At 35.4% G+C, this 14,370-nt stretch overlaps 1 protein-coding gene across 1 annotated transcript; it reads left to right on the top strand.

Moving 5' to 3' along the window:
- The first annotated feature begins 575 nt into the window (after positions 1-575).
- ccl20a.4 (chemokine (C-C motif) ligand 20a, duplicate 4) lies at positions 576-3,361 on the top strand. The gene is made up of 4 exons (XM_079434944.1): positions 576-798; positions 1,788-1,896; positions 2,319-2,396; positions 2,633-3,361. Exons 1-4 carry the CDS (start codon positions 723-725, stop codon positions 2,652-2,654), a joined length of 285 nt encoding a protein of 94 aa, XP_079291070.1. The 5' UTR covers positions 576-722; the 3' UTR covers positions 2,655-3,361.
- The last annotated feature ends 11,009 nt before the right edge of the window (positions 3,362-14,370 follow it).

Genomic DNA, 14,370 nt, shown 5'->3' on the forward strand with positions numbered 1-14,370 from the left:
ATTATATGTATACTTTTTTACCTATTTAAGTTATTTTGTTGCTCTAAATAAACATATTTGGGTTCATTTTTTACATTCTTGTATTTTAAATCATTAATGCTCTAGGATCTCCTCAGTTTTTTGTTGATGTTGATTTTTTTTAATGAAGACAAATGACACCTAAAATATACAACTCCTGTTATACTGTATTCATACTGTACGTTTTCATGTAAAATCTTCATGTTGAGAAAAAACATCTATCTTCATGTTTACCCAGGTACACTTTTTAACCTTATCTAACTTTTTTCATTATTATTTTTAAGAACTACATATAATCTATTCTTAAAATAGTATTTCCATTTTTTTACTATTTTTTATTTTATTTTTGCATCTACAGAGTTGTTTTGTTTTGCATTCCTTACATATGTTTTTGAATTATATTTATCAGCACTAATAAAGATTGAGCTGACCTACTAATATTTAACTCAAGACAACTTGATTTTCCCCCAGTCTTCCACCACTCAGTGATGCTGCTGTGTGGTCCACAAATTCCCCTCATGAACAGCTATATAATGTAGCCTTTGGGGATGCCAGATAACGTGGACTGTGAGAGCTCTGCATCTTCATCATCTCCATCATCGACACTTCTGCTGCTGTCCGCACAACTGTCATCAACTTGTTGAATACTTTTTTTTATCAATTTCATTTTTCTTTTTCACCCGTGAGTGTCTTGTTTCCCTCCCATGATGAGCAGACTCGTCCTGACGTCATCTACGCTGCTGCTGTTGCTGTGTGTCTGGGTCAGCCTGAGTCAAAGCAGTAAGTAAAACGGACTTTTCTCAGACAATCTCTTTGGTTTAAAGTGTTTCTCAGTGCTTTGAATTCCCAAGGCTGCTCTTGACATGCGACCACGTGCATTTTTATACATTTAGAATTGGGACACTCACATTCGTCATATAGCTGAGATGCTGCCATGCTTAATAATCAGGGATTATTAAATTGATTTGATGACTTAACTGTGTGATATGATGGGTTTATGTCTTAATTCAGTGGCAAATTGAATATAACTGTTTATAACAAATCTGACATATTATTTGAACATCACTGACATGAAGTGGTTTTGATTTCTGTAATCTGAATGTGCTAAAATTAAATGCACAATAACCAGGTTTATGTATTTATCATCAATAAATCCAATTTGTTTCATAGCCTACATTTTAAAAAATTTGCTTTTTACAGATTTTTACTGATTCTAAACTATTTCAATAAATGAATGTTGAAAATAGGATTTTTCAATCAAATCAAACCAATGCTAATAGTTAATAATATAACTATGGTATGACGCTATTTCTTGCTAAAGACAAATATGCATCACATTATGTTTATTATTGTTTGTTTATGGTATTAAGGCCTAAATATGTTTTTTGAGTATGTCGTTCTTAGCCTGTACATTGTTTTTTTTTTTTTTTTTTTGGGGGGGGGGGGGGGGGGGGGGGGTTGTTGTTGTGGATTTAACTCAAAATTTTGGGACATTTGTTTTCCATGACACCATTGGTTAAATTTCACATGTAATTTACGAAGGAGATTATTTTATATTTACATTTATGCATTTAGCAGGTGCTTTTGTCTGAAGCGGCTTAAAATAGAGGAACACTTTTTCACAGTCAACAATATTCACAGTATACAATGGCAAGTTTATTACCAGAAAAAAATTAGCAGATGAATGAATCTTTGAATAAAGCTATGGGTCAGGATATTTGGTCTAGTGTCATGAAACCACACGAACTGAGAATTTGTCTTGTGTTAAGGTCCAGTGAGGTGCTGTACCAAATATTCATCACAGCCTTTCCCTGTCCTCCGACTGAAAGACTTCACCCGACAGGACGCCACTATGACCTGCAACATAGAGGCTGTCATGTGAGGAACAACACTGTTTGTGCTTAAAGGGGTAGTTCACTATAAAAGGAAATTCCTGTGATCATATTCTGACCCTCATATTGTTCCAAACCTATATGACTTTAATGTGGAAAGTAAAAGAGAAGATATTTTAAAGAATGTTGGTAACCAAGCAGTTTTCGTTCCTAAGTAGGAAAGGGAGCCGAAACTGCTTGGTTACCAACATTCTTTAAAATATCTTCTTTTGTGTTTTGTGAAAGAAGAAATAGATATTAATGGGTAAGATGAGTAAATGAAGATAACAGAATTTTCATTTTTGGGTGGGCTATCATTTACATAGATTAAAATTAGTTTCAGATAACAATGTTTTTACATAATAATGTAAAAGAACAATTTGTAATCTAATCTATCATATTTAATCTAGAATATTCTCTCTCTTGCAGTTTTACTACAGTGAAGAACAGACAGATCTGTGCTAACCCTGATGATCGGTGGGTTCAGAATGCCATCTTGCATATCCAGTGAGTTCAGAAACATACACATACATTTCTGTTTCTTGGCAATGGGAATAAACACAAGGCTTAACCTTAATTTCACTAAATGACAAACTATGGACCCAGTTTAAGGTTTTGTAATGTGTAAATGTAATTGTACTTATGAATATACTGGTAAATATGAATAAGCTGAAGTTAAAAATTTAGAAACATCTCATAAGTGTTTTATTTTTATTTGTATATTTATTTATTGTCTCTTGCAGGAACACGAAAAAGTCAGCATAACGTGGACACCATCAGACAAACAAACAAACAAACAAACAAACAAACAAACAAACAAACAGTAATGCAACCAATTACTGATTAGAAAGTATTTTTATAATTAAATTAATAACTGGTTCTGACAGCAACAATGTGTTTTTTTTTGTTTTGTTTTGTGTGCAACATTCAAGTAAGGTTTAATACTTCATGCTTGCTAGGATGTAATGGCATTGTATTACACTACAATGAATATTTACAGTATAAACCTCGGCCAGGGGTAGGCAAATTCAGCTCCAACCCTGAAAAAAAACTTACCTGACTATAGCACTATAGACTATAATCCTGAAAACAGTTGTAATCAGTTGTGTTTGATTAGGGTTGGAGCTCAACTCTGCTGCAGGGCTGGGGCTCTCTAGAACCGAACTACCCTGATCTAGGCACATGAAAAGTTTGTGAGGACACACAGTAGACAGAAGGAGGCAGTGCGTGCCCACCTGCCAGTGGCCAAAACCCAACCGCCCCAAAATATACATATAATCTCTTTTATTGGAGATTTATGTGATTGTAAAAGCATTATTGTAAAACAATTTAAAACATGACAGTTTTGAAATTCTGTTTGCAGTTATGAGATGAGGTTTTGTTATGTCTGTTGAACTTTTAACTGTAACAGTATAATGGTCACTGCGGCATCAATAAATAATAACAGTGAGTATTTACTGTTAGTTATTCTGTACAAATAAGGTGATTACTGTAATGCAGACGGAGACAAACCTTGTGATGACAGCACAATGCTTCTACACAGAGCCGCCGCCCCTGACCGCAAACTGCATTAATTAATTCATAAAATAAAGTATACATACAATATAAATAAGAGTACTGCAAGAAACAACTGACATTAACTCAACTATTTAAATGTAAACTTTACTAGTGCCGTCCAAAGTAGTTAGCTATGTTTTTTTTTTAAAGTCTGTATCATACTAGTGATTATGGTGATTTTGTTAGAAAAAAAATAAAAATACAAATAACTAAAAAAAATAAAAATAAAAATAAATAAATACTTTTTACTCTGAAGATTTTAATTTAGTATGAATTATCCTCTTAGGGTTGGTTTTGGAAGTTGGGGGAAAAAAATAAATAATAAAAATTACTGTCTTCACACTTGGGTTCACTCTTTCCAAGAACCAACTCAGACCTCCGAGTAACCATAAAGTGAACAGAATTTTAAAAATCTCTTTCCATGATTTTCATAGGTCACATTCCCACTGTTTTTGACCGATTTAATATGTCTATAAAATATGATTTTTTTTATTAATTATTAAATAATAACATTGAACAATAAGAAATATATTGCAATAATACTCTCAGCAGCAAGGCAACGAGGAGGCAAGGAACTTCAAACATAGACTTTATTTAGCCAAACTCTGGAAACACGGAACAACAATCACAGAATGACAATCGAGACCGGACACAGAGGCAGGGAAGCAGAGAGAGAACTTAATATGTTTGATGTTTTGTTAGAAATAAATATGTACAGGATTATGATTTTTCAATGTTTTAATGAAGTCTATCATGACTGAATGAATGAATGAAAGATGCATTTCTATAGCGCTTTGTGCATTGTTGTACACCCAAAGCGCTTTAAAATCATGTGGTGTGTGTGTGTGTGTGTGGGGGGGGGGGGTTCTCTCCTCAACCACCACCAGTGTGCAGCATCCACCTGGATGATGCGAGGACAGCCACAGTACAAGGCGCCAGTGCGCTCACCACACACCAGCTACAGGTGGAGAGGAGAGAGAGTCATAGAGCCAATCAAGTGGTTGGGGATTATTAGGAGGCCATGATTAAAGGGTTAGTTCACCCCAAAATGAAAATTCTGTCATTAATTACTCACCCTCATGTCGTTCCAAACCCGTAAGACCTTCGTTCATCTTCAGAACACAAATTAAGATATTTTTTATGAAATCGGAGAACTATCTGATCCTCCATAGACAGCAACGCAGCTGAAATGTTCCCAGGTCCAGAAACGTAGTAAATGCATCGGTAAAACAGTCCATGTGACATCAGTGGCTCAACTTCAGCACTAATAATGATTTGTGTCTAAAACAATAATTTCAGTGATTACACACTTGTGATAGTATCACAAAACGGGAAAGATTGAGCTGATCTATTAATATTGAACTCAAGAAACCTTGATTTTCCCCCAGTCTTCCACCACTCAGTGATGCTGCTGTGTGGTCCACAAATTCCCCTCATGAACAGCTATATAATGTAGCTTTTGGGGATGCCAGATAACGTGAGCTCTGCATCTTCATCATCTCCATCATCGACACTTCTGCTGCTGTCCGCACAACAGTCATCAACTTGTTGAATACTTTTTTTTATCAATTTCACTTTTCTTTTTCACCCGTGAGTGTCTTGTTTCCCTCCCATGATGAGCAGACTCGTCCTGACGTCATCTACGCTGCTGCTGTTGCTGTGTGTCTGGGTCAGCCTGAGTCAAAGCAGTAAGTAAAACGGACTTTTCTCAGACAATCTCTTTGGTTTCAAGTGTTTCTCAGTGCTTTGAATTCCCAAGGCTGCTCTTGACATGCGACCACGTGCATTTTTATAAATTTAGAATTGGGACACTCACATTCGTCATATAGCTGAGATGCTGCCATGCTTAATAATCAGGGATTTTGCAGTTGATTTGATGACTTAACTGTGTGATATGATGGGTTTATGTCTTAATTCAGGGGCAAATTGAATACAACTGTTTATAACAAATCCAACATCTTATTTGAGCATTACTGACATGATGACATATGGTTTTGACTTCTGAATTTGAATGTGCTAAAACGAAATACACAATAACCAGGTTTATGTATTTTTAATCAATCAATAAATGCAATTTCATTCATATACATTTGAACTCATTTAATATTTCTTATTTCGCATCTAGCCATATTTTAACCATGTTAATGCTTAACTGAATAAATTTAATTGCTTTCACAATGAACAGATTCATACTGATTCTAAACTATTTCAATATGTTTTTTTTAAAATATGATCCTTAAATAAATTTAAACCATAATAATCAATAATATATGCATTTATTTCTTGCTAATTATAACATTATGACAATATGCATCACATTATGTTTATCATTGCTTGTTTATTAAGGCCTAAAATGTTTTTTTTTTTTTTGAAGAAGAAGAAGAATTATTTAGCTCTTAAACTCAAAATGATTTTTGATTTTTCATATGACTCCAAGACACCATTGGTTAAATTTTACATGGGTTAGCAAGGAGATTCAAAGACATTGTTTTATAACAAATTTTATATTTACATGTATGCATTTAGCAGGTGCTTTTGTCCAAAGCAACTTAAAATAGAAGAATAATTGTTCAACGATATTCATAGTATACAATGCCAAGTTTACTACCAGGAAAATGAGCAGATGAATGATTCTTTGAATAAAGCTATGGGTCAGGACAGTTGGTCAAGTGTCATGGAACTACATCAACTGAGAATTTGTCATGTGTTAAGGTCCGGTGAGGTGCTCTACCATGTATTCATCACAGCCTTTCCCATCCTCCGACTGAAAGACTTCACCCGGCAGGACGCCACCATGACCTGCAACATAGAGGCTGTCATGTGAGGAACAACACTGCTTTTGTCTTAAATAGATTGCAATTAGTAATATCTGGAATATTTAATCTAACATTCTCTCTCCTGTAGTTTTACTACGGTGAAGAACAGACAGATCTGTGCCAACCCTGATGATCTATGGGTTCAGAATGCCATCTTGCATATCCAGTGAGTACAGTGTTATGTGTTAAAACAGTGTAGCTATACACTGAATGGCAGTGAGCAGAAAACTTAACCTTAGTAATGAATATTGATGTAATTGCAAATGTACAGTAGTGCTGACCCAATTTAAGGTTTTGTTATGTGTAAATGTAATTATTCTTATTCTGAATATACTGGTAAAACTTGAGAAGCCTCTCATAACAGTTCTATTTTGTATCTTACAGGGAAAAAAGGACGGTCAACATAATGCGGACATCATCAAACCGTTCTAAAACAGTTATATAAAACACATTGATTAGAATTTATCTTTATAATTAGTAAATTAATAAATGTTTTTGACAGCAATAATGTGTCATTTTGTTTTGTTTTGTTTTGTCTGCTACTGCTTTAATACATTTTGCATTTCTAATAAAGTTTACTTATAGTATTTTCCTAATACTTTCAACAGTACACATGGGACAGAAATAGACAGAAATATTTGAACCCTTTTGGCAAAAGTGACAATAATTCCTTTAGTTGGAGTTATGTACAGTATAGCCCAAAAGTTTGTATGGACACACAGCTGTATGTGCCCACAACAGCAAGCAACAGCCCCAAAATACACATATGACTTTAAAAAAATATATATTTTTTTAAACGATTGACTATTTAATGCTTGCAAAAGCATCCGTGTGTTGTCATGAGCTGAGCTTTTATGTCTGAACTTCAGCATGTGCCATCCCAAACAAAATTCTGTAATTCAGACAGACAATCATTGTGATTACAATAATTGAGCATTGTTGAGTTTCCTGGTACTTAACTAGAAAGTCACATAATTTGTAGAATTATTATTGAACAGCCAAAAGTCAAAAGAATAGACTACTTAACTTAAAAGATGGCAGCTACACTTACAAAAAAATTGAAAAATAAAATCTGATGTAGAAACAATTTTCATTTAGAAACTACTTGATTTCATAATTAATTAATTTTAGTGAAGTTCTGGTCTTCTTAAGCTGCACTAGCTTTACTACCTTCAGAGCTACAGAAGTGCACTGCTGTTATTGAAAAAGCCTGAAATTGGCTTGTGGGCTATAACAGAATTTGCATTGAATATGAGGATTGATGATGAACTTTTTACCCTGAACTTGGGGCATTCGGGATTAATGAGAATTGCTAAAGTCATCATGTTTGCAAACAGCCATAACCTTTAATGTCATTTCCTCTGTTGTATTGCATTATTATTGTTCATTGTGGATTGTGAAACAAGATTCTGCAATAGTTATTGTTTTTAATGTCAAAAAGGGCACATGGGACATCAACTTAGTTAAAACGGAATACAGGTCTTTAGTTTTTACTCTGTCCTTCCCCCAGATGTTAAATAGCTGTCATGGGTGAGACAACCTGCAGGATGACAGGTCCAGACTGGTGATCTGTTGTCAGCAGTTTAATAAAAAATAAAAAAAATGTGCTATCCAACATCCTTGTTTTTTATGAAAGAGGAACTTGTGTTCCTCTTTCATGAAAACAATGAGCATGTAAAAATGCACTTCTCTGAATGATTTGAAAGGCATTTGTCCTGTCACCAGCTCCTTATCCCTTAATTAAACCAACAGGGTATGGTGTGATTATGTGTTAGGCTGTGATGCTGTGAAGATCTCACACTATACACACAGTATGAGAATAGTCTCGCATGTCAAGAGTCAGAAGGCCTTTTCACACTTGAAATAGTTAACCCAGGGTTATTATTTTAAACCCTGGGTAAACAGAGTTCTGGGTTATCTTGCTTCACATTTCACACCGCTTATAGCCTATATACTTTACCCAGGATTAAAAGTTGATCCTGGTGGTTATTCATAAACTGCCGTTTCACAGTGCACCTTCTAAACCCCGGGTTAAAGTCCTTATTTACATATTTGATGTGTTTGCGTAACGGTACAATCAAGTTCTCCAGAATGGATGTTTCAGAGTATAAAGTTAATAATGAAATTATCTCTTCTTCAGTAGATCAAGTAGATCAACAAATAGATCAGTTAACCTCAAAACTGTTTAGACTGACTCAGTCCCAAAAATGTTCATATTCAGATGAAATGACTAAATTAAAAACAGAATTGCCATTCATCAAAAGTGCTGAGGTAAGGTTTTATGCCATATGGTCAAGAGAAAAAAAACTTGCCTCATCTTGCCCTATTTAGTTCATTTTTAGTGGGTTAAACTAAACTAACCAGCAAGGTGAGGGGTCAGTGTCCAAATTGACTGGCAAGCAGCTGGTATTTTTATTTTTTTGTTCCAGTAAATTAAAAAATAAAATATTACAATAAAATATAGTAAATACATAAACTTCTGTGAAGACCATTTTAACCTTTTACAAGCTTTTCTTTAACTGAATGTGCAATGCTAATATTTGTTACCATATTTATGACCCTTAGTGGGGCAGGGTAATGTCAGTAATTAAAAAATGATAACAATTTATTATATAATTATTATATAATACATAAAATATATATACAGGTGCATCTCAATAAATTAGAATGTGGTGAAAAAGTTTTTTTTTTGTAAGTTATTTCAAAAAGTGAAACTTTCATATATTTTAGATTCATTGCATGTAAAGTATAACATGTCAAAAGCTTTTTTATTTTAATTTTGAAAAATCAGTATCTCAAAATATTAGAATATTTACATTTGAGTTTCAATTAATGACCATCTACAGTATAAATTCTGGGTATCTCTTGTTCTTTGAAACCACAATGATGGAAAAGACTGCTGACTTGGCAATGATCCAGAAGACGAACATTGACGCCCTCCACAAAGAGGGTAAGTCACAGAGGGTCGTTACTGAAAGCTGTGGCTGTTTACAGAGTGCTGTATCAAAGCATATTAAATGCAAAGTTGACTGGAAGGAAGAATTTAGGTAGGAAAAGGTGCACAAGCAACAGGGATGACTGCAAGCTTGAGAATACTGTCAAGCAAAGCTGATTCAAACACTTGGGAGAGCTTCACAAGGAGTGAACTGAAGCTGGAGTCAGTGCATCAAGAGTCACCACGCTCAGACGTCTGCAGGAAAAGGGCTACTAAGCCACTTCTGAACCAGAGACAACGTCAGAAGCATCTTACCTGGGCTGTGGAGAAAAAGAACTGGACTGTTGCTCAGTGGTCCAAAGTCCTCTTTTCAGATGAAAATAAATTTTGCATTTCATTTGTAAATCAAGGTCCCAGAGTCTGGAGGAAGAGTGGAGAGGCACAGAATCCAAGCTGCTTGAAGTCCAGTGTGACGTTTCCACAGTCTGTGATGATTTGGGCTGCCATGTCATCTGCTGGTGTTGGTCCACTGTGTTTTCTGAAGTCCACAGTCAACGCAGCCATCTACCAGGAACTTTTAGAGCACTTCATGCTTCCTTCTGCTGACAAGCTTTATGGAGATGCTGATTTCATTTTCCAGCAGGACTTGGCACCTGCCCACACTGCCAAAGGTACCAAAAGCTGGTTCAGTGACCATGGTGTTACTGTGCTTGATTGGCCAGCGAACTCGCCTGATCTGAACCCCATTGTCAAGAGGAAGATGAGAGACACCAGACCCAACAATGCAGATGACCTGAAGGCCGCTATCAAAGCAACCTGGGCTTCCATTACACCTGAGCAGTGCCACAAACTGATCACCTCCATGCCACGCCGAATTGAGGCAGTAATTAAAGCAAAAGGAGCCCCTACCAAGTATTGAGTACATATACAGTAAATGAACATACTTTCCAGAAGGCCAACAATTCACTAAAAATGTTTTTTTTATTGGTCTTATGAAGTATTCTGATTTGTTGAGATTTGTTGAATTGGTGGGTTTTTGTTAAATGTGAGCCTAAATCATCACAATTACAGTTTTTTACAATCATTTTTGCACTAATAATAGAACCTTCATGTCATTTTTCAAAACTCTAGACACAAAACTCAAAACAGTCATTATTTGTAACACAGGCTATCCAATGTTCAAAACTTTGCATGTTGCATTCATATCTTTAAAGAAGAATCTTTAAAGAAGCCTTGCATTTGCAGAAGCATTGGTTCAAAATACTAATTTATTATGAAATATCATAAGAACATTACTTTAGATCACCCACACACAAGATACCCATAGTTTCACTGTTTAGTTGTTAGTACAATCATTAAATATAGTTGTTCAAAACACATGATGCAACTTTCATTATGGTTCTACACATTCATACATCATTGAGAAAAGTACAGACACTGGAATCATTAAAATTTGAAAATTATTGATGAAATAATCAACACAGGATTTTCAAAAAACCTTCAATAAGAAAAAAAGATAAGAAAAAACTACTTTAGGCCTACAGTAAAATGTCAACTGGAGTGTCCCTCACTGCACTTCTATGTTTTTATCAACCCTGTCTTGTGAGTTTGGCCACAGGTTCTCATCCACATCATAATGGATGTTTTCATTAGTTAAACATCTTGGAAAAAATCTTCTGGTATGGCAAATACAGGCCTGACATCGTTCTCCTTTGATATTATTGCACATATCATCTTTGGCTTGGAGAAGAGGGACTTGTTTGTGAGGTCTATTGTGAACCTTCGACCTCCATGTGGAGAAAAACAGTGTCGGGTTACAGTAAGGAAAGGGGAATATGGGGTAAATACAAGGTGATAAACTGTGGATGGGCCTGAAACCATGATTGCTCTCAGTCCCGTCGCTAGGAATTCTGGGCCCATTGCACTGATTTTGCTTTAGGTCCCCTCAAAATCCCATTCAGTGTGGGGTGGTTAGGCCCCCAGCGAACATCATTCTGGGCCCCTCTCAACTGCTGGGCTCTCAAACTTTCATCCATGTCACAGCCTGCCTTATCCAAAAATATGAATGGTTTTCATCAGCTTCCAGCTCTATCAACCTCTGTAGGAAAAATAAATACTGATAACAATGACATAGATTTTTGGGGATTTCTTTTCTCCCAACAACAGGCATCTTGAAACTGATCATACCTGAACATACTCAGTCCTCAGTTGCTTCACTTTCGTAATGTTGTTCATAATTTTAGTAATGCAACAGTTAGCACTTTGAGGAGTTGTATCAATTAATGGTCAGATCATTGCAATGAAATGAATAAACACTCAATTCAGATGTAATGTGCGAAATAGTAAGTCACATGCCTCAGATGTATTTTGAAATAGTAATACTTTAATGTTAAGTTGTGTCAATTTGAACTGGTGATTTTAGTTCAATGGACAAAAGATCTTTGGCTCATGTGTATTTTATCCAAGCATTTGTAAAAAGTGTTAAGTGTTTTGAAAAATGTGCATTTTGATCATCGGTTGTGAATTATGTCTAGAGTTTTGAAAAATGACATGAAGGTTCTGTTATTAGTGCAAAAATGATTGTAAAAAAACTGTAAAACAACCAAAGACTTAAACTACTTCAGTCTGTGTGCATTGAATTTATTTAATACACGAGTTTCACAATTTGAGTTGAATTACTGAAATAAATAAACTTTTCCACGACATTCTAATTTCTTGAGATGCACCTGTATGATTGATTTGGCCAACAGATTTTTTTTAATTAATAAAACTGTATACATTAATTCGTTTTAAAACATGTGACACTTTCCAAAATTTAGAAAGACATAATTCACAATAAAAACCATTATTCAGTTTTGGTTTGTTTGTTTTGTCCACACAGTGTATATGTGTTTTTTAAGGATTTATTTTTTGGCATTGTATTTTCCATCGGAATATCTTAAAAGGACAGAGACTCAACTCACTTTCATCAGATGCATTTTAATAGAAATTGTAACAAAAAAATATAACAAACAGAGCTAGTTTTTTTATTATGCATTATAATTAAATTCAGTGCATGATATGTTAGAACTGTGTTAATGATTATTCTTATCAGGATATGGACAGCAGATTGTTACAGATGTTGATGTATGTATGACTCACTAATGTCAAAGTCAAAAGGAAATTTTAGTGTTACATTATCCCACTTTAAAGCTGTAATGGATTATCATAGGCTGATTCATTTAGCATTCTTCCAGGGTTCAGTTTCGACTAATACCTGATCAGAACTTTTGTCTTTCAGTAAACGGATCTGTACTCCAGGTACAATAGCCAGTTTGGATTTGTACTGATAAATATCATAATTCTCATTACCATTTGGCATCTTTTCAAACTTCACAACATACTGATACATGTAATAGCCATCATTTTTATCTTGTGAACTAGTGTAAAATCCCACCCATGAGTAGTAGAAGGTATCTTTCCAGTCTGTGAAGGTCTTCTTGATATAAAGTCGAGCACAAACTTTACCGTCTTCAGTGTAGAGCTGCAGACCAATATTATCATACTCTGCTCCATGAAAGAATTCTGGCATGTTTGATGAGATTTTAGACTGAAGACTAGGACTCGGTGTGCCACAATCTGATGGTAATATTGTCACTGCTTCAACACCCTCCCAGGGCGTAGTTTGTGCGAAAACTTTGTCATATTTTTTGTCCAGCAGAAAACGGATTTCAACTCCAGGAGCAATAGCTAAACTGGAATTATACTGGTAAATATCATAATTGTATGTGATAGAGTTTTCAATCTTTGCAAACTTATATGCATACTGATATGTTGAATAGTCATCGTTTTTATCTTGTGAACTCTTGTAAAACGCTACCCATGAGTAGTAAAGAACATCTTTCCAGTTGCTGAAGGTTTTCTTGATGTAGAGTCGAGCACAGGCTTTTCCGTCTTCAGTGTAGAGCTGCAGACTAGCGTCAAACCCCTTTATTCTAGTGGGGATCACTCCATTAGCTCCATCAAACTCTGGTCCATACCAAATGTATGGATTAGTAAACTGAAAATCAAAAATTGATGGGTACAGTCGCAGTCGAGGTTGAAGGCCAGCATTCATGGAGATAGAAGTATCTATAGCCCCAGACGATTCATAAATATTCAGCTGTTTCCTGACCTGCGTATGAACTTCATTAGTTTCACTGGAACGAGTGTTTTGGCAAATTTCGATGTGTACGTATTTGGAATTTTCCATCATTTTAACAGGTATCTCCCAAAGGAGTTTTGAGAAACCTTCTGTAGTCGCTTTTATCTCAAGTTTAATTCCTTCATATGCATTACATTGCAAATAGGGTGAGCGTTTCTTTCTGCGGCTGATATGACTGTGTTTGCAGTCATTGCTGCTGTATCCTGTCTCTGTCAGAAACTGAAGGCATCTGTCATATTCTGTGTCTTCTGTATTGCGTGATATTGTGTAAATACCAGAAATATTGCTCTCATCAACAGTGCAGTTATAAGGGTCTCCAATCTGCAAGAGCAGAGCAGGATCGATCTCATAAGTGTCAGCAGGATTAAAGTCGTTCTTGTGAAGGTCATGTGCCGTAATAAACACGCTGAGTATCTTGTTTGGCTTATTTTGTTTCACAGAGATAATGAGCCTGTCCATGTTTCTATCTGGCACATTGGTGTTTCTGTAATACTTCCGCACATAGGTTGGCATTGCATTAGCTCCAGGAGATTTTAAATTGCCAACCGAATAGTAACTGTGCCAAGAGTTCAATGAGGGGAGAATGTCCCCTCTGTTGCCATAATGATGGAATCCAAAGTCACCTCTACTAGGATCGAAATTGGAATCAAGGATGAGAATGTTGTTCTGATCAACAGTCACAACTTTTTGGGCAAACCAGAACAATAATTGGAGTCCATGACGTGGCGCAGACTTGGCATATGTGATGTTTTTCAAGTCATTAATATCGTTAAGTTTTCTCAAAGAAGAGACGCTTGCCAAGACGAGGCAGAAGAGCAGGAAGCAGAGTCTCATGGCACCCATGGCAAAATCTTAATCAAAAACAAAATATTGCATATCAGACATTAGCTGTAAATAGAACTAGATCATAAGCAAACAATTTAATGATGGCAAAATGCTGTAGTTTGTATTGAATTTAAGATTTTAATATTATCATAAAAAAAACTGAAC

Source organism: Barbus barbus (genome assembly GCF_936440315.1).
Source record: "Barbus barbus genome assembly, chromosome: 15".
Classification (NCBI taxonomy): domain Eukaryota; kingdom Metazoa; phylum Chordata; class Actinopteri; order Cypriniformes; family Cyprinidae; genus Barbus; species Barbus barbus.